This window comes from Lygodium microphyllum, chromosome 8 (assembly GCF_053477565.2).
Source record: "Lygodium microphyllum isolate KBCC chromosome 8, Lygodium_microphyllum_v1.1.10, whole genome shotgun sequence".
Classification (NCBI taxonomy): Eukaryota; Viridiplantae; Streptophyta; class Polypodiopsida; order Schizaeales; family Lygodiaceae; genus Lygodium; species Lygodium microphyllum.
In genome coordinates this window covers 83,359,724-83,385,235 of record NC_141142.1, presented here as the reverse complement: position 1 = coordinate 83,385,235, position 25,512 = coordinate 83,359,724, and the positions used below count along the sequence as shown (strand labels likewise).

Genomic DNA, 25,512 nt, shown 5'->3' with positions numbered 1-25,512 from the left:
ATTCGAGCCATTCTCATGTGGACGATGCATGACTTTCCGGGATTGGAAGAGTGCTCAGGTGAGCATGCCTCCGTTCTCGCTAGTAATATCTATATTTTATCTCATTCAATCAAGTATTCACTAGGTCGTGGTGTCGGAACAGGTTTGGTTACCTCAGGTTATCATGCATGTCCATTGTGTGGGCCACAATTAGACTCCTGAAGGTCACAAACCATGAAGAAGATGGTATATCAAGGACATGCCGCTTTCTTACCGGAGGATCATGAACTCAGGGAAGGTTTCCTTGGACAACCCCCAACACGTATGGACGCCGCAAGCTGGTACGAGCTGAAAATGGTCCATGCGGAATCACATCCAAATGGAATGCGACGGTTCTTAGTTTTCTACGAGTTGCCATATTGGACCCACTTACAGGTCAACCACTTGTTGGATCCCATGCATATTTTCAAGAATGTGGGCAGCTTGCTATGGGACCACATCACAAGAAAGAGAGACACTATAGGGGCACGAATGGATTTGAAGGAGGTAGGTAAGATGGAGGCGCTTTGGCCACAGTCGAGTGTTGATGGTCGCGTGCAGCTTCATCGCGCTCCTTGGGTTTTGTCCACTAAAGAAGAGTGCATTGTGAAGCAAGTAATCAAGTCTATCCGCACTCCGACGGGTATGATGCGTTCTCTCAGGTCCGCATTTTCTAAAGACGACCAATTGTTGGAGCTAAAATCCCATGATTGGCATAAGATTTGTCAGGTTTGTGCTACGAATGGATTGTAATTAGTGTGGGCATTTTGCAATTTGGAAAGTGGCCATTATTCATAATGCTTTCTCATTTGTGGCAGTTTGTCCTACCGATCGTGATCGCAGGATGCCTTACTCCAGAAATTCGTGGGGCCATTTACAAGTTGTCGAATTTGGTGCAATGGATCTCACAGAAAGAGATTAAGACGTCCTCTATTGAATCCGCGAGGCGGGGAGCAGTGGAGACGGTCTATCTCTTTGAGAAATACCTGCCCACTAGCATGCTCACGATACAAATCCACCTTCTTGTACATCTTGTGGACGAAGTGGAGATTGTTGGACCTGTCCATACGCGATGGATGTTCTTCCTGGAGCGCTTCATGAAAACCCTGAAAGGCTTTGTGCGACAACGAGCTCGGCCAGAAGGTAGCATGGCCGAAGGTTGGTTGGTGTCAGAGGCGTTAATGCATATTTCAAAATGGCTACCAACGGTGGAACCAGACAATGAAATGCTATGGACGCTGAAGGACGATGATAGACTGAATGGAGATGTGGTGTTGGAAATGGGGTAGAAAAAATAATGGATGCCTCAATGGAAGAGAAGGTGAATCGCTTTTGCATGTTGTACCATGCCTCCATGGAGACGTGGCTCGCCAAGTACCAGATTGCAAGGCAAGATCGAGAGGAAGCGCGAGCTGAATTCTGACATAGTACGTGTAATCAACCAATTTGATATCCCAAAGGCATGGAGGAGATGCCGCGATTTATGTCAACGCGATGGTTGCATGGAGCCTTGACTGCAGCATCCAGCGAAGGGACAGAGGTGAGGTCTCAATGGAGGAGTGGGAATTCTCGAGGGGATGTAGTCCAAAGATGATGAGGGGTTTAGAATCTGTCATATCTAAATTTTATATGCAACATCTAATTTGAGTGTTTCAATGTAGAGTACAAAATATATAGTGCAGCGTGGTCGCACGGACGGCATTTTCGCGTGGAGCGTATTGACAAAATGCACTCCACAATGGACTATGGTGTCATGGCAAGGTTCGAGCAAGAGAGCCGGCGACGAGCAACGGATCCAAACACGGTTGTGGATGAGATGGAGTATTTTGGGAACTTTCAAAGTATTATTATGGTGGATTACCGTAGCTTCTCCATGATATTATTCGATGTGCAATGGTTCAAAGTGGTACTTGGAGGAGCTGAAGCAACAGTTCGACAAGGTCCATCGGGATTTCTCGAAATAGATTCTGAAAAAAATGGACGGATTTGTGTGACACCTTTGTGTTGCCGGCCCATTGTGAACAGGTGCATGGAGTCATTTGCTTGCTAATTGTATTACGACATGGTTTATGTCACAATGGTTAATCACTCTCTTGTACGTGTTTGTGAACACGTAATCTTCTATCCAAACCCCCGACAACCTCGATGGTGGTATGCTATGCCTTCAACTCCCTGAAGTGCAAGAGTATATGATCAAAGCGATGTTCCGAGCATAGATGAAGATAATATGCAAATAGAGGGGTCAATGTTACAAGGGGTGGAGGCCGTCGAAAGCTTGGAGCCAGCATCGGCTAACAATGATGGAAATACAAGAGTCCAAGAAATTTTTGAGAACGAGGCGGACTCATTCTTTTGTGGTGACATTTCTATCGACCTTCCAGTGTATGCGGAGTTGTGCCAAGAGATTAACATGGGAGCATAGGATACTTCATACTTGGAGCATCCACTTACTCAATTCGTTGACCAATCTCTTATAAAGGTACATAAGATATGCATTTTAAGAGAGATTTTTTTAAAATGATTTATATTACTATGCTTTGTATGATCTAAATTGATTATTCTAACATGATTTTTTATCTATGTAGGTGACATTTTTAGAATGAGTCGAGGGATGAGCGATGAGGAGTTGCAGGACATCTTCGCACGCATGTCTCCAGACCAGCTCGCGAGATTCAGAGACATGGCAGACGAGGAGCTGTCTCGTTCTTCATCAGGGCGCTCTGCTAGATCTGCTTCAGCGCGATCGGATGCTTCGGCTTCGAGCAGACGATCTCGACGCTCACGACTTGGGCCAAAGGGAGGGAGTGCATTGGGATCAGGGGGATGCTGCTGTGGAGACATGGATGTGGTGTCTCCGTCTTGTCGTTCAGCTGGAGCTGCGTCACCTCCAGGATTTGTCACACCTGTGGGGATGTCTACTCTAGTTACTCCTGCTTTTGCGCAGCCATCACAGCAGGTGGCAGCCCTTTGGGTGCCACTCCGAGAGAGATTACCCCCATCAGTACACGGGATGTAGAGGGGTCTCCTGGATATTCCCAGGAGCGTGGACGTAGATGGGAGAGGATCCATCTTAGGCAGACTCCTAGGGGTTATGGATATCTGGTCGATAGTAGGTCAGGAGCCATCATCATGAATGATGAGGGGAGGAGGATGATGGCTCACATGAGAGAGTTGTGCCAACAAGTTTTTCGGCACAACGTCCTGAATCATTGGAAGAACATATCGGATGGAAGCAAGGACTACATAGTAGCATCCTTGCATGAGGAGTTTTCGGTGCCAGCCGCAGTAGATAGATTCTCTACGGGCTGGATGATGGATTGCATGCGTGCATACATGTCACTTAGATGATCCAGTGCACGCAAGGCAATCAAGAGTGGGGCTGCAAAGCCCAAGTGGTTAGATGGAGACGACTGGAGCCGACTGAGGGAGGAGGCTACAGATTCTCCAGGACGTGGGAGTTAGCAGCGCGAGGCGGCGAGGGCACGACTCGAGGCCGGAGTGGTCCATCATCTTGGGAGTGGCGGCCACAGGACATATTTGGAGGACTTTGTAAGTTTTTCTTTTGTTTTGCCTTTTCTTTTTTGAAATATTCTTTGTACTGACAATCATGTTTCTAACAGTTAGCATTTTATTTTCTTTGCAGCACTCCATTACAAATCACGATCCGATAGGCCTTGAGACTCAATATGCAGAGAGGCACGGTCTCAATGTATTGATCGACCGATTGTATAGACGTGGCAGCCCTGTAAGTCACTCATCTTTCTTGTTCGTAGTTACCATGAGATATTTGAATGCATTATTGTATGGTGGATTGATGTGTTGTTTCTTTTTCTGCAGAGTCCGTTCCATGCTCCTTTGTGGCGGGATGAGCTTTCGGGGGATGAGGATTTGTAGCTCGCCCTTGGATCCTTGGAGCTCACACACCTTTATTTTTTAGTCGCCTGATCTATGTAGACATTTTCTATGTATTAGCGATATCCTGTCATGATTATACCAATCACTTTTTATGCGATCATGTATTTATTTCATGTATCAGTTTTATGATTTCAGTATACATTCTTTTTGTTTGCAAGCGCTTTGTATACAGTAGTGCGGAAACTATTTTGTATGGCTCTCATACAACACACAATGCTATATGTGGCAGGGCAGCTTGATGTCCTACCACAAATTTTTTTTTATCCTTGTTACCGTCGCCATTAGCATCGTAAATTTACTGCTCGTGTCGCTATTGTTGTCGCTATGCGCGTCGCAAATTTATTGGTTGCGTCGCTATTGGTGTCGCTATCCGCGTCGCTATTGGCCTCGCATTTGCGACGCTGATAGCGACGCCAATAGCGATGCCAATAGCGATGTTGATAGTGACGTTTCTATGGCGTCATTAATAACGACACTTTTTGCGACGACGGGGGAAATTTTTGTTGTTTTTATTTTCGTCGCTTTAAACGTCCATATAAGGTCTATATCTTGTAGTGGCTGAGAATGAGTTCACAGTAGAAGCCTCCTTTGACGCCCTAAAAGCACTCTTTACAGAAGTCCCCATGGCAATTCAAGGTCCCCTTCCTAGTCAGATTCATCCAGGAAATATTGATGATAGGCCAACAAACGTAGTCCCATTGCTAGTTTTTAAGGGAGAGTACAATGCAGACCCCGATCTTCATGTAGTAGAATTTATGGTAGCATGCGTGGCTAACAATACCAAAACCCCTGAGCATTGGTTAGCAATATTCCCCGCCACTTTCAAGGGCACGGAGTTTTAGTGGTATGAGAGACAAGCAGTAGGAACTTTTGGCACATGGGATGACCTGAAGTTGGCCTTCCTCACTAAATTCAAGCGTGAAGGTTTTGAAGAGCAGATGCAAGAGGAGTTCATGAACCTAAGTTAGTCCTCTAGAGAAAGAGTAGAAGCTTATGTCTCACGAATGGAATCCATCCTGAAGAGATGGACTAACCATTTTGGATGAAGCCATTCAGAAAGGAGTGTTTCTCAGAGGCCTACAACCAGAAGTTCACAAGTTCGTAAAATTGAGAAGACCAGTCAATCTGCAAGCTGGAGTGGAAGGTGCAAGATTATATGATGAAGTTGAAGCAAGGTTGTCCATGACTCCAAGAAGAGGAGTCTTACTCCCATGCCAAGAATTGTATACCCACCAAATGCAGTCCCAGGGATAGTTTCCTACCCCTATCCCTAGATGCAAATAGTGTCGCAGTATAATGCACCTAATCCACTATGGTCACCACAGATGACAGTGCCTCAAATGATGGTTCAACCACAACAATAGTGGCCTCAAATAGTTCCTCCAATGGCGACTCAACAACAATGGAACCCTACTAATTGGAATCAACAATCCCAAGTCTCAGCAGCAGCCTTGAATCAGAACCAAAATAGAGGACCCTTTCAATCAATCCAACCAGTGTATGGAGTAATTACAAAAGCTTCCTAAAACCCAATCAGTGTATGGAGTAATTACAAAAGATTCCCAAAACCCTACTACAAGCACTTCAGGAGGTCAAAATTTGAAGGACTAATTATCCAACTCAGTTGCAAGTATCAAGAAAGAGTCTATGGATGTGATTACAGAGTAGCTACAAACGTTGAAGGTGAATACCGCCAATATATCTACCCCTACGAGAGCTGGAAGAGATGTGATGCGCTCTAATACATGGTGCGGAAAGTGTCATCAAGCGGGATGTTTAGACACTGAATGTACCGGAAAACCAACCATTCCTAGAGCCTTCTGTTCGTACTATTTGAGGAAGAACCATATAGAGGATATTTTCTCTCTAAAAGAGATGCATGAACGAAGATAGAAGGATGAAAATGCAAGATTCAGCTTGCTAGAGTCCAAAATGACAACACAGGATATTGGAACAAAGCCTAGGGAATTTGGTCCTAATTTTGGTCCAAGGAGGTTTCCCTCTCAAAGTTACAGAGGACGACAGTCTGGTGGTGGTCAGAGATTAGAGGTGGAATGTTACAGGTGTGGAGAAAAGGATCATATCTCCCCGAATTGTCCAAACCCTAGACGATCTGTGGATTACAAGCCCTTATGCAGGTGATGCAAAGGAGAAGGCCACACTGCAATGGACTATCCAAGTCCAGCCCCTGTAAAGGCCAATGGCACTGATAGCCAACAGAAGATACAAGACCCTACCTCGAATTTGGTAGAGTTGGAAGTTACCACTCTCACCCATGCCAAGAAGAAGAAACCACTTATTCAGAATGAAACTAATTCTCCTGCCAAGACTGTGAAGTTGAACATGTCAACAGAGGGATAGAGCAGTACAGGACAGAACAATTTAGTACAAAGTACTGTAGTCCCATAGAGAGTCACAAAGAGAGTCCCAAAAACAGGACCAGAGGTCTAGGAGATAGATGATATAGAAGTACATCCAGAAACAAAGGAAGTGCCGATGCTGCAATTATTAGAAGAAAAAGGAAAGATGAAAATGGATGTAGCCCCATTCCCCAGGCTAGAGAAGCCTATGGATCCTATCAAAGATTATGACTTGGTCAAAGACCTAGACACCTTTAAACCAAACCTAACATTCTGACAGTTACTGATGTTGTCTCCTAGCTGCTGAAAGATATTCAAAAGCATATTGACAAGAAGACGTGGACTAAGGATTGTTCCTTCAACAACGACCAAGACCAATAAGGCCCTAGAGCCTGTAAAGGAAGTAGATGTGCCTAACGCCTTTCTAGATCTTGGAACCCCAAAGATTAGTGTATGGATTGAAGGGTGCTTTATTTCAGATGCATTGATTGATGGAGGCTCATCAGTAAACATAATGATGGATGTGACAATGAAGGACTTAGGATTGCAAGAAATTCAACCTACACAGTGGCTTATCAGATTGGTAGACCAAAGCAGAATTAAACTATTGGGCATCCTCCCATACGTAAAAACAACCCTTGCAGGAAGAGACTATTGGCTGACATATCTGGTGGTCAAACCAAATTCTTATAGGACTTCATACCCTCTGTTGTTGGGAAGACCTTGGCTTTTTCAAGCAAGAGCCAGGACGGATCAGTTCAAAGGAACCTTAACCCTAGACAGAGGACCCAACAAAGTGGTGTTAAAGTTGTATGGATCGCAAAAAGGCAATGGATCCACATCCATTGAAGTCCTAATTGACTCCTCTAGCAAGGTAACAGATGGTACATCAAGAGATGAAGAGGCTGTTAAACAGATCTTTCCCAAGAAAACAGAGGCACAGTCCCTAACAATGGGCACTGTAAGCCAACTACCAAGGGAAGCAAAGTCCTTGTTTATGGGAGAGTACCTCCTGCCTCAACTAGAATTGACTTCTGAAATCACCTCTGATAGTGAAATAGAAGCATGGATGTGTTGTTCTCCCTGTTACATGACAGTCGCAGAGACAAAATAGAGACATAACAGACACAGAGCTGTAACAGATATAGAGATAGTCACAGAAGCAGTAATAGAGACAGTCATAGATACAGAGATAGAGTAGATGTAGAACAGAAATAGAGTAAAAATAGAGATAGAAGCAGAAGCAAAAGTAGATGCAGAGGTAGAAGATCTGTTCTTCTCCTACAGAGCCTCTATGGAAGCAGAGACAGAGCCTCCAGAGAAAGAAGATGAAAATGATGAGGAAGAAAATAAAGCAAGATATGAAAGTGCATATGAAAAATCTCCTCTAATAGTGGATGATCTTGTTGATATCCCTACAGAGACCTTAGAGGCCGAAGATCTCAGGATGTTGGATGGAATGACTATGGTTCCATTTTGGTTGGCCAATGGACCACAAAGTATGCAGAATCTATATAAGCAACGGATTAAAGGCATAAAAATTAAGTTCACCAGTGGCTCATGTTGTCATGACTGTTCACCAGTGGCTCATGTTGCCTCGGCTTCTAGAAGGTCCATGCTATGTGACATTCCTGGATGCATCCTTTGAAGATGAATCCCTCAGTCCAGAAGAAATCACCACTCACACAGAAGCAAACCAAGCTCTGATACTCTTTTAGCAACCTCAACAGACAAATGAGTCATCTGTTCAGAAGGAGGACACTGCTTCTAGTGGAACATCAGATGAGGACATTACTCTCTTGAAAGAGTCGGACCTCTTTCTAGAATCAATCCATGGGACATTCATCCACGAAGTGGAAGGTGAAAGACAAGTAGCATTCTTGGATATTGACGGTACTGAACGTCACATGAAAGTGGGTCTCAATCTTCCAGAAGAAGAACTAGTGGTCCTGCGAGACTTATTAAAGGAGAACCTAGACTTGCTTGGTCATATAAAGATCCAAAGGTGATTGATCCCACAATATGTCAACATCACATTGACCTAGAGTCGGATGCCAAACCTGTAAGGCAAAGACAAAGACGTATGAATCCTAATTATTCTGCTCTGGTGAAGGCTTAATTATTGAAACTTGTTGAAGCAGAGTTTATTTATCCCGTGGCTAACAATGAATGGGTTTCACCAATTGTGGTAGTACCACAATGGGTTTCGCCCATTGCGGTAGTACCCAAGAAGAATGGGAAACTTCGAATATGTGTAGACTTTCAAAAGTTCAATTCAAAGATGAAGAAGGATCATTTCCCTATCCCTTTTAGAGACCAACTGTTGGACACAGTGGCAGGCCATGATCTGTATTCCCTCTTGGATGGATTCAGCGGATATAACCAAGTCCAAATTGAAGAAGAGGACCAATCCAAAACGATCTTCACCACAGAATGGGGGACCTATGCCTATAGAGTGATGCCATTTGGGCTCTATAATGCTCCTCCCACCTTCCAACAACGAGTAATGATGATTTCTTTCTAGAATCATTTGCATGATTTCATTGAGGTGTATCTTGATGACTTCTGTGTCTATAGTTTGATCTGTTAGCACTAGGGACAACTAAAGCGATGTTTTGAGAGATGTCAAGAGTATGGCATTTCTCTCAACCCCGACAAATGTTTCTTTGGCATGTCCTCAGGAGTCCTTTTGGGCCATATTGTCTTTGCATAAGGAATTGCAACAGACCCGGTGAAGATTGAGAAGATTTCCACTTTAAAGAAGATTGAGAATATTTCCACTTTAACAACACCAACAAATCTCAAGAAATTGAGAGGATTTCTTGGCCATGTGGGCTACTACAAAAGATTTATTGCACATTTTGCAACCAAAGCAGCCCCTCTGCACAAGCTCCTAAGGAAAGATGTTGATTTCCTTTGGACTGATGATTGTGAAGAAGCCTTTAATACCCTAAAATAGTGCCTTATCAAAGCACCTATCTTAGAGCCTCCTGACTAGACGAAGGAGTTCCATGTGCACACAGATGCATCAGTTGAAGGGCTAGGTTCTGTTCTATGTCAAAAGGGCCCCTCTAAATTAGATCAACCAATATATTATGCAAGCCGAAAGGTCACTGATAGGAAACGGAACTATACACTGACAGAGCTTGAGTACTTGGCAATGGTGTTTGCACTTGAGAAGTTTCGACACTATCTATTGTCAATACATTTCAAGTTCTATGTGGATCATGAAGCCCTGTCCTTCCTGATGAACAAAGCAGATGTTAAAGGACAACTGATGAGATGGTTGCTCCTCTTCCAAGAGTTTGACTTTGAAGTATTCACTAAGCCTGGACATTCCCATGTCCTAACCGATCATCTATCACGGATTCCTCAAATAGAAGAAGAGGCATAGGATAATCCAAACCTTCCTGATGCTTCCTTGTTTCTAGTTGAAATAATTTCTCCCTGGTATGCAGACATAGCCAACCTCCTGGCAAATCAAAAATATCCTCATGGCATCTCAAGCCATGAGAAGCAAAAACTTTTGTTAGAATCAACCCCCTACACCTTGCTAGGCGGTGCACTGTACAAGAGAGGCAAAGATGAAGTGCTGCGAAGATGTGTTGCAAGGGATGAAATTGGCATAGTATTGAAAGCATGCCATGAGCAACCATGTGGTGGACACTTCGCAGGAGAAGGGACAGCCAAGAAGGCTCTGTTAGCAGGATACTAGTGGCCGACCCTCCAGAAGGATGCATATGACTACTGCAAGAGATGTGATGCTTGTCAGCGCAAATGGGGAAGCCCACCAAAACAAGTGCCATGCCACTGCAAACAATTCTTCCCCTAAAGCTGTTTGAGAAGTGGGGGATTGATTTATTGGGTCCCATTGATCCACCCACCAGATGGAAGCAAAACAGATACATCTTAGTATGTACGGATTATGTCAGAAAGTGGTGTGAAGCTAAAGCTCTGAAGCGAGACGATGGTAACAACATATCCATGTTCATGTACGAGAATATTATCACCCATTTTGGCAGTCCCCTCGAGTTGGTAAGTGACAGAGGTACTCATTTCCTTAACAAAATCATGGAGGAGCCGACAAAGCTGTATAAGATCCGCCATCGTAAGTCCACTGCCTATTACCCTAGAGCCAATGGCCAAGTTGAAGTCACTAATCGCATCCTCTGCTCGATCCTGACAAGAACAATTGTCGCACATCGTCGCGATTGGGACGATTGACGGATAGAGGTCCTTTGGACATACAGAACCTCCCATAAGGCAGCTACAAGATAGACCCCTTTCCAGCTAGTGTATGGTATAGAAGCCATCTTCCCTATTGAGCTGGAATTGCCCTCTTTGCGAGTGGCAATTAAAGAACGCTTGGGAGATTATGAGTCACTACAACACACCTATATAAGCAATGGATTAAGGCATAAAAATTCAGTTCACCAGTGGCTCATGTCACCCTGACTGTTTAGTCCAGAGAAAACATGATGATGATGCCCCGTGCCAACAGAAGCCAAAGCCATCAAAGTCTCGGCTTCTAGAAGGTCCATGCTATGTGATATTCCTAGACGCATCCTCTGAAGATGAATCCCTAAGTCCAGAAGAAATCACCCCTCACACAAAAGCAAACCAAGCTCTGATACTCTTCTATTAACCTCAACAAACAAATGAGTCATCTGTTCAGAAGGAGGACACTACTTCTAGTGGAACATCAGACGAGGACACTACTCTCTTGAAAGAGTCAGACCTCTTTCTAAAAGCAATCCATGGGACATTCATCCGCGAAGTGGAAGGTGAAAGACAAGTAACATTCTTGGATACTGATGGTGTTGAACGTCACCTGAAAGTGGGTCTCAATCTTCCAGAAGAAGAATTAGTGGTCCTGCGAGACTTATTAAAGGAGAACCTAGGCATGTTTGCTTGGTCACATAAAGATCTAAAGGGGATTGATCCCACAGTATGTCAACATCACATTGACCTAGAGCCTGATGCCGAACCTGTAAGGCAAAGACAAAGACGTATGAATCCTAATTATTTTGCTTTGGTGAAGGCTTAATTATTGAAACTTCTTGAAGCAGAGTTCATTCATCCTGTGGCTAATAGTGAATGGGTATCGTCCATTGTAGTAGTACCCAAGAAGAAATGGAAACTTCGAATATGTGTAGACTTTCGAAAGCTCAATTCGAAGACAAAGAAGGATCATTTCCCTATTCCTTTTACAGACCATTTTTTGGACACAGTGGCACAGACCATGAGCTATATTCCCTCTTGGATAGATTCAGCGGTGTCATGATGTTATGAGGACACAGTGTGAAAAAGTATGGAATGCATCATCATCCAACTTCTTTATTGATTCAGAGAGTCAATGTGATCTGAGCCATTAGTACTAGTGTGAGTTGCATGGATTATCCAAAAATACTAGATTTTTGGATAATTTTAGTCTATTTTTTATATTATTTATTGTTCAAAAATCCAAAAAAGCTAGAAAAAGCTTCTAGATAAGGATAGCATGCAAAAAGCTAGCTGCTTTTTCAGCCAATTGGGAGACTTTCACAAGAAGGAAAGATTGACAAAATCGTGCGCGTCGCGATCGCTGTAAACAAGCTAAAAACTGTAGATTGAACTGAAAGAAGAAGGAGTGATCTGGGAGATCCGTGATCAGGTGTCCTCGGGTTTTACCCCTCTTTCCCAGTCAACGGAGCCATCAGATTTGGGTTTCGAGCAGTAGAGAAGGAGCTGTAATTTTTATGTACGTTTTGTTCTACAAAGAAGCTCCAAGAGATCTAATACTTGGAGATTGCTTTTGAGTAGTGCGAAGATTCCAAGTTCTTTTAATACATATTGATTCAATTCATTGTAATTTATCTTTGTAGTGTTTACCACTTGGATATTCTCTATCTTCTCGTCCACCTTCTATCTCTAATTCCTTCTACTTCTGATCCCCGACGGATTTGATCTTTCGACAAAAACCCCTCCGACATTGGTGAACTCGACGTGAAAGGTCATCACAAAAGAAGGAAAGAAAAGATCGGAGAATCTTCAAATACATTCTCCAGTGATGTTTTGCAATAGTTGGTGCAAAATATGAATATGCTTATGCAAGTACAACAACAACAACAGGTGACGCAAGCTTCAGCTCAAACAGAAAGTGTTGTGATGAATGCTTTGCAAGTAGTTGAGCCTGAGGTGAAGTTATTCAATGGCAGGAATGTATCTACATATGTACATACCTATGCTCACAAGATTGAATTCTTTGGAGTGACTCAATCTGCATGGAGCCGGTATTTTGTATGTGTTACTATTCATGAACTGAAGGTACGGATTACTGAATTATACTTGCAGGATGTAGACTGGGTAGCCTTCAAGAAGACACTCAGGGAAGAATTTTACATTGAGGATACTAGTTTGATTACGTGCAAGACTTTTCAAGAGTGGGTTTTACAACCCAATAAGGGTCTTGTGGCTACGGAATTGTTAAGAGAATTTGAAAGTCGATTTGAGCAATTGTATCTTGCAGAACAACAAGCTATTGCAAGTCAGAAAATTGAATTGTTTCTATAGGTAGCTAATCCTGAGCTTCAAGAGAAGCTTGATGATTTGCTAGAGGATCAGACTACAGAGACATGTTTGAAAACAGAGTGGAGACATGTCAAGGAAGCTGTTACTGCACTTGTGAAGAAGCATAGAAGAAGAGAAAGATTGCATGTCTCTAGCTTTCCCACTATTACGGGCAAAACAGTTGAAGTATCCTATAAGGCATCCGCTTCTATGGCTAACCCTATGGCTGTACCTATTATTGTTCCCTCTATTAGGGAAGATGTCTTGGATGAATTGGTCAAAGAGATGTGGGATCTTCAATTGAAGGTTGCAAAATTGGATGAAAAAGGACAAGAGGAAAGGGGACGGGTAGCAGCCCCTAAACTTGGAAAAAGTTATATGTGGTGTGACAATTTGCAGCACGAGAGAAAGGATTCTGCTGCCTATCAAGAGGCCTTGGCATGACAACTTATCTTTTATAAAGATGGCAAGATCCATGCACAAGAAATGGGATTGCCTCTTGCTTTGAATTTTGGAAAGGGAGGTATGCAGAAGTTGTTGGAAGACTTGGCTGTCCGAAATGCTTATGCGGCGATACATGCTTCTACTTTTGGTCTATAGTTGGATAGAATGCATGGCCAAGTGATGGTTGGTCCAAAGGCTGAAATATGGACACATGATTTACATGCAGCTGAAAAGAGAAAGGTCACTCATAGTGAAATGTCTCATGCAGGGCAAGACATTCGTGGCATAATTGGTTGGGAATCACCGGTAGATGCATATTCAGTGTATGCATATTTAGCGAAGGTACAAAACACGGATGTACTTGTGGAAGAAAAATGAAAAAGAGATGAAGATATTGCAGGCACATCTAAAAGAATGACAAGAAGAAGTATGGATCAACCTAAAGCTGCAAATCAGCCACCTCCCGAGCATGTTATGGAAGAGGTCAATGAGAAGCAAAAACAGGATAACAAACAAGAGGGCAAAAAGTAGGGCAAGTAGCCAGGATATAATTTGCAATCTGACATTAAGACAACCATAGATCTTAAGAAGGTTCTTGAAGAACGGATCTTAAACAGTCAGGTGGAAATTACCTTGGGAGAGGTGCTTGGCATTGCCAAGCGAGAATTTCATGATGAGATCATTGACATAATTAAAAGGAAGCGTCAATTTCTTGGTGATACCACTAGTGCTTGGCATTGCCAAGTGAGAATTTCATGATGAGATCATTGACATAATTAAAAGGAAGAGTCAATTTCTTGGTGATACCACTAATGCATTGCTACAATTTGAAGAGGAAACTAGTTTGTTGGGTACTCGGACTGAATATGAGAATGAAGTAAGTACTGGATTATTTATGCAGGATGCTAATAATCAGTGGACAACATGTGGAAAAGAGAAGAAAGTGGCTGAAAATGCATTGTCTTGTAGCAATATGCATGGTGGAGTAAGGCAAATGCAACAATATGGAGAAGAGACTCTAGGATTTATTCCTCGAAGTCACTACACAAGAAATCATTGGGCTAGAGCTACCACTGAAACGGTAGTGAAAATAGGGGAACATGAAACTCCTTGTGTTTCTTTAGTTGACCATGGGTCTGAGATAAATTTCATTGAGTGGGGATTGTATGAAAATGGTGCATGGCCTGTAGACACCGATCATGGTTGGCGAATGAGGGCTGCAAATAATTCTTCAGGAGAGCTTTATCCTAATTGTCTTAATGTAAAAGTGACGATTGGTGATGTACAGGAAGAGCAACACTTATTTGTGCAAGATAATTCCTCATATGAAATGATTTTGGGAAAGCCCTATATTACAGGTGTGCATATGGAGACAAAGGTGCTTGATGATGGTTCTGCTTATGCAAGAGTCAGAAGTAAGGATGGGATAAAAGCAGTCCAATTTCTTACTGTTTGTGTTAATCATCCTAGAAATTGGGATACGCTTCAAGAGTCTCCTTTGGTTCCAAATGCAAGGGAATTCAAAGACCTGGATTTTCATTAAGAACTGTTGTAATGCAGGGCTACAGTAGTGCTGTTCAGAGGGTGTACTCGCCTCTTGATGAAATGAAGCATGTATTTACTATTGGTAATTCTCAGTTTACATCAAACAAATCATGTTGGTTTAAGCCTATGGAAGCTATGTGTAGGACTGAACGCATACCTATGAAATGGGCTATTAAGAAACTCAGAGCATTGGGGCTGTTAGCTGAAAATGATGGCATTTTAGGCATCTTTTATGGGCTGAATATTACTGACACTATGGCTGAAATTTCAGCAACTATACATGGAGAAAATGAGGCTGAAAACAGAGTGTTATCAGTATGTTCTTTGGATATGTATGATGTTATAGCATTGTTTGCTTAGCAGGAAGGATTACAATGGGCTGAAGCACTTGTGGAGACAAAGTATAAGACAATTGATAGAACGGTGAAACGAATTGCTTTGCCACTTCCACCAAAGAGTGAGGGTATTTATGAAAAAGTGTCAAGGCAGCCAAGCTTATGGGATCCTAAAGATGTAGGTCATCGGTTTACATTTGAAACATTACAAGAACTTAAAGTTGGAGCAAAAGGGTTTATTTTGCCTACTAAGAGAGATTGTTTTATGCGGATGTTGGCTAGACATGGGAAGGCCTTTGCATTTCAGCCAATTGAAATAGGTTGTGTGGATCCAAATGTTGTCTCTCCTATGGTCATATTTAATATGCCACATGTATCATGGAACTTGAGGCCTATTCCAGTGCCTAAAGCTTACTTGCCAAAGCTGATGGATTTGCTTACTTGCCTAAAGCTTACTTGCCAAAGCTGATGGATTGGCTAAATGAAAAGATTCGCATGAAGATCTTGGAGCCTTCTTCAGCCCCGTACTCAAATCGTTGGTTTACTGTGCCAAAAAAGAATGGGGCTTTGAGCTTTATTCAAGACATGCAATCGGTCAATAAAGTGACCATAAGAAATGTGGGTGCAGGTCCTGTGGTTGATGAATTTGTAGAGGCTTTTGCAAATAGAGCGATCTATTCTTTGGGTGATCTTTACTCGGGTTATGATCAGTTTCAGCTTGCAATTGAAAGCAAGGATATCACAACCATGAACACTCCTTTGGGGTTAGTATGGATGTGTACTCTCCCACAGGGTGCAACAAACTCAATGGCACACATGACAAATGCTATGAATAGGGTACTCAGGGATTTTATACCACAATTGACTATGCCCTTCTTGGATGATGTTCCAACCAAAGGGTGTGCAGTGGATGAAAAGAATGAAGAGATGGATGCTCATGGATCCAGACAATTTGTTGCAGACCATATTGTGGATTGTGAGAGGATTTTGACACGTCTAGAAGAGGTACATTTAACTCTTTCTGGACAAAAGTTTGTCTTTGGAGTTCAAAAGGTTTTGATTGTTGGGCATATGTGTGGGCTTATGGGCGAAGGCCATCACCAGCAAAAATAGATGGGATTGATAGAATGTGAGATATATGCACAAATGTATCAGAGGTGCATAGATTCTTGGGTACATGTGTGTTCTATTTGATATGGATTCCTCACTTTGCACATGTAGCCGATGTTCTTTATCAGCTTCTAAGGAAAGGTCAGAAATTTCAATGGGAAAGGAAGCATCAGAAAGCAGTGAAGAAATTGAAGCAACTCTTAAAATCTGCTCCTACATTGAGAAAGGCTGACTATTCACATGGAAAACCTATCATTATTACTATTGATACAAGTCCAATATCGGGATTGGATGGGCAATCAAGCAAGATGATGAGGAAGGGAAAAGATATGCAATTCTCTTTGGTGCAAAAGTATTGACTGAACGACAGAGAAGATATCCACAGGTAAAAAGAGAATTATGGGGAATTGTGACAACCCTTAAATGTGATAAGGAGTATTTTATGGGTGCTTATGTAGTCATTGAGACTAATTGTTTGCCGGTATTGTGTATGATTACTAGTTGTGCTACCTCGGACATTGCTATGCTCCGGTGGATTGCATACATCAAATCTTTGAACCCTGAATTTCAGCATATTGCAGGAAGAGATAACCTAGTGGTAGACATGTTATCTCGAGCACGCTATGAGAATGAAGATGTGATGATGGATGAGGACGAAGAAGATGACTTTCTTATGGCTGAAAATGATGTTGCAAGAGTGAATTTAGCAATGCAAGTGTTGCTACAACATTAGCAGAAGCTTGGACAACAAAGAGAAGACACTTTAGATGTTTTGCATCTTGTGTAGAAGTGTTTTTGGAAGACAAATATGTAGGAGTGGCTGAGAATTAGTCAATATCTCAGTACATTAACAAAGAGAGATGAATGGTCATATGAGGAGTTTAAGAAGATCAAGAGGAAAGCCTATGGATTTTTCTTAAGAGATGGATACTTATGGAAACATGCTAAAAAGAATCAGGGTAAGCCATTGCGAGTTTTGGGTGACAGAGCTTCACAAGTAAAAGTAATGCAAGAATTTCATGAAAGCTTGTGGGCTGGTCATAGAGGTGTTTGGGGTACTTTTACAAAGATCAAAGAAAGATATTGGTGGCAAGGTATGTATAAGGATGTTGCTCACTTTGTGGAAACATGTACATGTCAAATGTATTCAACTGTGAGACATCAAGATTGATTGCAACCCGCATATCCATTGTCTCTTCATTTTAAGTGGGTGGTGGATTTGATCACAATGCCTATAGGTCTTTGGAAAATGAGGGATGAAGATGAAGCTCATGATTTCTTTGCACGGTTGGGGATAAAGCTTGCTTTAACTTCAGCCTATAACCCTGAAGGAAATGGAAAAAGTGAAAGAGGTCACCCACATATTGTGAAGGCATTGGCAAAAGCATGTGGAGAGAAGATAAAAGAGTGGCCATGATTGCTCCCTTATACTTTGTGGGATAACAGAACAACTCATAGCGCTGTTATAGGATATATGCCTGCAGAATTGATGTATGGTCAAAAACCTATCATGCCAATAAAAGAGATGATAGTCACATGGAGTGTGTTACCTTGGGAGGGGGAGTTGAATCGAGAGGAGTTGTTGGCCTTAAGCATTAGACAGTTGGAAAGAAAGTCAAAAGACATAGAGGCAACAACTGCAAAGTTAAGAGTAGCAAGGATACATAACAAGAAACGATTTGACAAAAGACATAGACTGAGACCAATAACCATATAAGATGGGGATTGGATATTGGTTTATGATAGCAGTTTAGATAACCAGCATAGTGCCACGTGTAAAGTTTCCAAAAGATGGTTTGGACCCTATGTGGTAAGACAGGTGTTTGAGAATGCTACTTATGCATTAAATGAGCTAGATGGGATAGCCATCAAACTTCCAATAGCAGGGAAAAGAATCAAAGTATTCAAGAGGCGGGAATCTACTACCTATGAGTTGCCAAAATTGGAAGAAAATAGTGGCCATGATACAGGGGCTAGCCAGGAAGATATGGAAGATGAAGAAGCAAAGGATATGGTTGCAGACGATGAGGAGGACTCAGAATCCGGTGACAACTAGGATATGGTTGCAGAGGATGAGGAAGACTCAGAATCCGATGACAACTAGGATTTTGGCACATACCAAAGGATGTGCAGGAGGGGATGGATGTCGTGATGTTATGAGGACACAGTGTGAAAAACTATGGAATACATTATCATCCGACTTCTTTATTGATCTAGAGAGTCAATGTGATCTGAGCCATTAGTACTAGTGTGAGTTGCATGGATTATCCAAAAATACTAGATTTTTGAATCATTTTTGTCTATTTTTTATATTATGTATTGTAAAATTTTTTGAAAAGGTTAGAAAAAGCTTCTAGATTAGGATAGCATGCAAAAATCTAGTTGCTTTTTCAGCCAACTAGGGGATTTTCACAAGAAGGACAGATTGACGAAATCGGCGTGTCGCGATCGCTGTAAATAGGAGATTGAACTGAAAGAATAAGAAGGAGTGATCTGGGAGATCCGTGAGCAAGTGTCCTGCGGTTTTAACCCCCTTTTGGAGCCAACGGAACCATCAAATTTGGGTTCCGAGCAGTAGAGAATGAACTAAATTTTTTATGCACGTTTTGTTCTATAAAGAAGCTCCAGGAGATCTAATGCCTGGAGATTTCTTCTGAGTAGTGCGAAGATTCCAGGTTCTTTCAATACATATTGATTCAATTCATTGTAATTTATCTTTGTAGTGTTTACCACTTGGGTATTCTGTATCTTCTCTTCCACCTCCTATCTCTACTTCCTTCTACTTCTCATCCCCAGTGGATTCGACCTTTCAACAAAAACCCCTTTGATAGCGGATATAACCAAGTCCAAATTGCAGAAGAGGACCAATCCAAAACGACCTTCACCATAGAATGGGGGAATGATGCCTACACAGTGATGCCATTCGGGCTCTGTAATGCTCCTACCACCTTCCAACGAGTAATGATGGCTACTTTCCAGAATCATTTGCATGATTTCATTGAGGTGTATCTTGATGACTTCTGTGTCTACAGTTTGATCCGTGAGCACTTGGGACACCTAGAGCAATGTTTTGACAGATGCCAAGAGTATGGGATTTCTCTCAACCCCAACAAATGTGTCTTTGGCATCTCCTCAAGAGTTCTTTTGGGCCATATTGTCTCTGCACAAGGGATTGCAATAGACCTTGCGAAGATTGAGAAGATTGCCGCTTTAATAGCACCAAAAAATCTCAAGCAATCGAGAGGATTTCTTGGCCATGTGGGCTACTACAAAAGATTTATTGCACATTTTGCAACCAAGGCAGCCCCTCTGCACAAGCTCCTAAGGAAAGATGTTGATTTCCTTTGGATTGATGACTGTGAAGAAGCCTTTAATACCCTAAAACAGTGCCTTATCAAAGCACCTATCTTAGAAGCCTCTTGACTGGACGAAGGAGTTCAATGTGCACACAGATGCATCAGTTGAAGGGCTAGGTGCTTTTCTATGTCAAAAGGGCCCCTCTAAATTAGATCAATCAATATATTATGCAAGCCGGAAGGTCATTGATAGGGAATGGAACTATACAGTGAGCTTGAGTGCTTGGCAATGGTGTTTGCACTTGAGAAGTTTCGACACTATCTATTGCCAACACATTTCAAGTTCTATGTGGATCATGAAGCCCTATCTTTCCTGATGAACAAAGCAGATGTTAAAGGAGGACTGCTAAGATGGTTGCTCCTCTTCCAAGAATTTGACTTTGAAGTAGTCACTAAGCCTAGTCATTCCCATGTCCTAGCCGATCATCTATCACGGATTCCTCAAATAGAAGAAGAGGAACAAGATGATCCAAACCTTCCTGATGTTTCCTTGTTTCTAGTTGAAACAGTTACTCCCTGGTATGTAGACAAAGCCAACCTCCTGGAAACTCAACAGTATCCTCCTGGCATCTCAAGCCGTGAGAAGAAGAAGCTTCTGTTAGAATCAGCCCCCTACACCTTGCTAGGTGGTACACTGTACAAGAGAGGCAAAGATGAAGTGCTGCGAAGATGTGTTGCAGGGGATGAAATTGGCATAGTATTGAAAGCATGCCATGAGCAACCATGTGGTGGACACTTCGCAGGAGAAGCGATAGCCAGGAAGGCTCTGTTAGCAAGATACTAGTGGGCTGACCCTCCATAAGGATGCATATGACTACTGCAAGAGATATAATGCTTGTCAGCGAATGGGGAAATCCACCAAAACAAGTGCTATGCCACTATAACTAATTCTTCACCTAAAGCCGTTCAAGAAGTGGGGGATTGATTTTGTGGGTCCCATTGATCCACCCACCAGACGGAAGCAGAACAGATACATCTTAGTATGTACAGATTATGTCACAAAGTTGTGTAAAGATAAAGCTCTGAAGCGGGATGATGGTAACATCATAGCCCTATTCATGTAGAAAAATATTATCACCTGTTTTGGCAGTCCCCTCGAGCTGGTAAGTGACAGAGGTACTCATTTCCTTAACAAAATCATGGAGGAGCTGACTAGAGCTGTATAAGATCTGCCATCGTAAGTCCACTCCCTATTACCCTAGAGCCAATGGACAAGTTGAAGTCACCAATTGCATCCTCTACTCGATCCTAACAAGAACGATTGCCGCACATCATCATAACTAGGAGGATCAACTGACAGAGGTCCTTTGGGCATACAGAACCTCCCATAAGGTAGCTACAGGACAGACCCCTTTTCAGCTAGTGTATGGTACAAAGCCGTCTTCCTTGTTGAGTTGGAATTGCCCACTTTGCGAGTGGCAGTTAAAGAATGCTTGGGAAATGATGAGTCAGTGCAACGCCACCTCCTGCACTTGGAATGCTTGGATGAGATATGGCGAATGGCCCTACAGTGTATGGAAACCACTCAAGTGCGATGCAAGTCCTATCATGACAGTTTCATCAAGTATAAGCAGTTCAAAGAAGGTGATCTTGTCCTAGCCTATGATTCTAGATTTGGCAAGTTTCCTGGCAAGCTTCAACAACGGTGGATGGGCCCATAAAAGGTACTTTCTGACAATCCTAATGGCTTTTTTCAGGTGTAGACCGTTGATGCCTCTGATGATCCTTTCCTGATCAATGGCTATTGTCTGAAGAAGAACTTCCCTCCTCGGAGATTTTGACAATCACAGTCGACCTACCCTCTCCCTTTTGGGCGTCGCAATGTCCTTCTCATCATACTTCTAATAGCCCTTATGATTGTCCTCATGAGGCGGTCTCGTTCTGTTAGCCCCTCACAGATACATCTCAATCCAACTTTGTTATCTTCTTGTCTGATCCAACAACGGTGGCGAGGTTGGTCTTGACACATGGTATATTCTCTTTCTTAACAGAAAAAAAAACAGGCAAAACTGTTATGGGAGAAAATGAGGAAATTCCTTGTCATAACAGGCCTCGTTCCAAGAAAAGGTGGAAACACCCTTGGGCGGGAAGTTGACTATGAAAAAGGTGGTAACAACCCGCAATTCAGGATAGCTAACTCACTAGCAAGGAACCTTTTCAGCAAGTAATTTGAAGCCACCTCCCTTGGTGTGCTGTCTCTGCAATATCAATCCGTCTATCCTTCATAACAGACGACCTTTCTTACAAATCATTGAGGTATGAGATTTGTAGGCTGCCTCCCTGGGTACGCCTCATCTTCAAGATCCTGATGACAATAGCCGACATGATCTTCATCACCAAACCCCTGAGTAATGCAAGCTTTCATCCTAACAGGATGGGGACGTGAGTATGGGCTGCCCTCTGTATCTTTCAATAGAGAGTGAGATAGAGGGTGAGGTGAGTGACTAGTTTTTCCCTTCAAATCAAATTAGAGGTGAGATATGTGAACAGAGTGTTGCATGCACGGGATGGGCCTCTCAATGCACAATGCACAATCTGTTCCTATGCACTGCACCATAAGGCTCCATGGCCTTTCTTCTTGCACTGTATGCCGGCATAGGGCGGGATGCACAGTTGGACCATCAAAAGCGCACAAGGCATACAACCTCTGCACAAGTGACAATGAATATTATATCAATGGGTTTCAGGAATGGGCTGCCCTTTGTATCTTTCAATAGAGTGTGAGACAGAGGGTGAGCTGAGTGTGACTAGTGTTTCTTCAATCAATTATTGAGAGGTGAGGATTGAGGGATGTTATGACCATTGGAGTCAAGTACGTTCTTGTTTCCCTTTGCACCCATGGGATGGGTCTCTGCCATCAACACATGACACGTCACTCTGTACAAGACTCCCTAGCCTTTCTCCTTGCACCCATGCCAGCCGCGTTGGATGCACTAATGCACCATTAATTGTACACCCTAGCATACTTTCTCTGCACCATTCCTTTTTCGATTCCTAAACCGGGTGTGAGCTCTAGGTTTCCATCATTATTTCTTTGAGTGATATTAGTAATGGGGCGAGGGACTGCTCTTTCATTCCATTTGAGTGATCATGAGTTGAGTGCAATATCCCTCATCATCGACGAATTTCTTGCGATTCCTTCAACCAGCTACCTCCTTGGTTGTTGTCGCGTGGTCCCTACCATGAAGGATGAAGGACGTGTGCTATGAAGACACCTTGTTACCTCCTGTAGTCAAAACAATACAAGACGCAACCTCGATAGTCGACATTCCTCGACAATATGAGCCAAGTTCTTCTAACCATACACCTTCTGTTTCTCAGTGACGGTCATGTCTTAAGTGTGGGGACGTTCGTGGTTGGTCTGATGTGTGGTACTAGGTCCTTGTTGTTCAGTTTACCCTTCCTATTAAGGTTTTAAATGTGGGAACGCATCCCTGCACGTTTATGTTGCATACCCCCATGCATATATCCTGCTATGATCATGCATATATGCCATGACTTCATTTTACCCTGAGGGGTCCTTTCCCCAATCCTTCGTTCTATTTCACCTTGTCCTCGGAGATGTTCCTTGATTGTTTGCCTTTATCCTTTGTTTTGGGATATTTTCATACGAACGCACCCTATATTCATTGAGACTCACATCCAACCTTACAGCCCTATTCATCCCTTCGAAATTCCCATTTTTCATTTTAACCAACCCTTGTTCCAACAGTTGGTTCTTGAGTTATTAATTTTTGAAGCAATTCCCGTAAATTGAATGGTTTTCCATGTGAACACGTCTTTATTGCTTCAGAACTCTGATCTGATGTGCCACTACCCATTCCCCTTGATATTTTTCCTTTTTACTCCCTGTCATTCTGATGCACGGTTGGTCCGCTATTACTTTTTGTGGGTTTTCGGGCCCTTTTCGTACCTATTTTTCACATTTTTGCATGTGAACATGTCCTATTGGCATCGGAATTCCAGTTTAATTTGACGCCTGTGTTCGACCAGTCTTTTTTCCACTTTTTCATTTTTTCTCCCCCCTCTTTCGACTACCGAATTTTTAGTTATTAATTTTTATAAGTGTTTTCTAAGTGTTTTTTTTGTTTTCCCATATGAACCCCTCCCAATTTCCCCCAAACTGAGTTTTGATGCACCCATCATGTGAATCCCTCTCTTTCGGACATTTTTCCTTTTTAATGTCCTCTATTCCGGTGCACGGTTCTTCTCGCATTAATTTCGGAGTCCATTTTTGGATCCGTTTTTGGGGTTTTACCCATGTGAACACCCTGATTTTGCGCCAGAACTAGTGTCACATTTTTCCATCATTTTTCCCTTGTCTTTCGACACCTTTTTCCTTCTTATGATTTTTCGATCCCACGTGCGGTTTGAGTTTTATTAATTTTTCTTCCTTTTTGCCCTGTGGCCGCATTTCTCATGTCGCACGTGAACACACATGTTTTTGGTTTTACGTAACTCAAGATGCCCCCGTGTTCTCTATGACTCGCGTGCCATCGTCCCTACTCCGTCTGATCCCACCGATGCAAAATTTTTTTACCCCTGCCCCGCGCATGTGTGCGGGATGGGGGTGCGTTCATTTTTACCAACCATAATAATTTTTAAATTTAAAAAAAAAACCAACAAATAAACCAAAACACCCACAAACAAACCAACCAACCATGACCAACACCCAAACAATTAACACACAAAAAAAAACCAACAAACAAAAACACACATTTAAAAAACTACTCATCATAATCATAACATTTATAATTTTAAAAAACACAACATATCACCCATAGAAAAAAAAAACACACAAAACTACACAAAAAACAAGCACGAGATTAACATTTAAAAAAAAAAAACAACATACCACCCACAAAAAAAAACACAAAACTACACAAAAACAAAAACACGTGATTAACAATTTTTTTTAAAAAAAAGTGACAAAAAACCCTAATCTCTTAAAAATAACAAAAAAGAAAAAACAAGCACAAGCCAAAGGCGACAAAAAAAAACACACACACAAAAAACCAAAAACCCGAAAAAGAAAACTAAAGAAAACTTACCTATTCGATTGTCCGCACATCCCCACGCTCCCTTTCTCCTTCCCTCTCCACGAACCCGCAGCCCCGTCGTCCCTTTCTCCTTCCCTCTTCGCCGTCCGTCCTGCTTCAATCGCCGCTGCCGCCGACCTCCTTCCCTCCTCTCCTCCCATCTTGCCGCCTTTGCCACCCACCATCGTGCTTCCCCATCCCGCCTGCTTCAGCCGTCGCTGCCGACTTCCTTCCCTCCTCTCCTCCCATCTTGCTGCCCTCACGCCGCCACCAGCCCTCCTCCTCCTGGTTGGTTCCCTACCAAACTAACCGTTTCCTAATTCATTACTTAACCTTATTTAATCAACTTACTTCACTTAACCTAACTTAATCAACTTCCTCACCTTAATTAGCTTAATCACCTTAATTCACTTCCCTAACTTACATCACCTAACCTAACTTAGAGCACTTCCTTCCCTCCCCTCTATTAACCACAGTTTCCCCTCGTTTTAGCCCCAGTTCTTGCCCCTCCTCCCCTCTCCCTCCCCTGTTTCCACGTCGTGCGGCCACTCTCGGTGTGCGTGTGTGTACGGGTGTGGCTAGCGGGTGTTCACGCGCAAGGACGCACCTCCGACTAGTTCGTGCAGTGGTGTGTTGCAATCAGCTGTTCACACGCAGCTCGAGTGCTGACTTTTAATTTCAAAACCCGAAAAACACATAAAAATAATCATAAAATACCCAAAAATTTACAAAAAAAATCCAATTTTTTTTTAAAATTACTGAAATCATTTGTAATATTTTCTAAAATGGAAATTCAAGAAAATAAATTGTAAAAAATTTAAAACTTCAAAATTCGTTCAAA

At 42.5% G+C, this 25,512-nt stretch overlaps 1 protein-coding gene across 1 annotated transcript in view; it reads right to left on the bottom strand.

Annotated features, from left to right (window-relative positions):
• Positions 1-24,856, bottom strand: part of LOC148032514 (methyl jasmonate esterase 1-like) — a 177,259-nt gene extending 152,403 nt beyond the window's left edge. Inside the window, exon 1 of the mRNA XM_087683933.1 lies at positions 24,684-24,856. Within this exon, the coding sequence (XP_087540059.1) occupies positions 24,684-24,856 (173 nt within the window). The remainder of the gene's footprint in view (positions 1-24,683) is intronic.
• Positions 24,857-25,512: the final 656 nt, after the last annotated feature.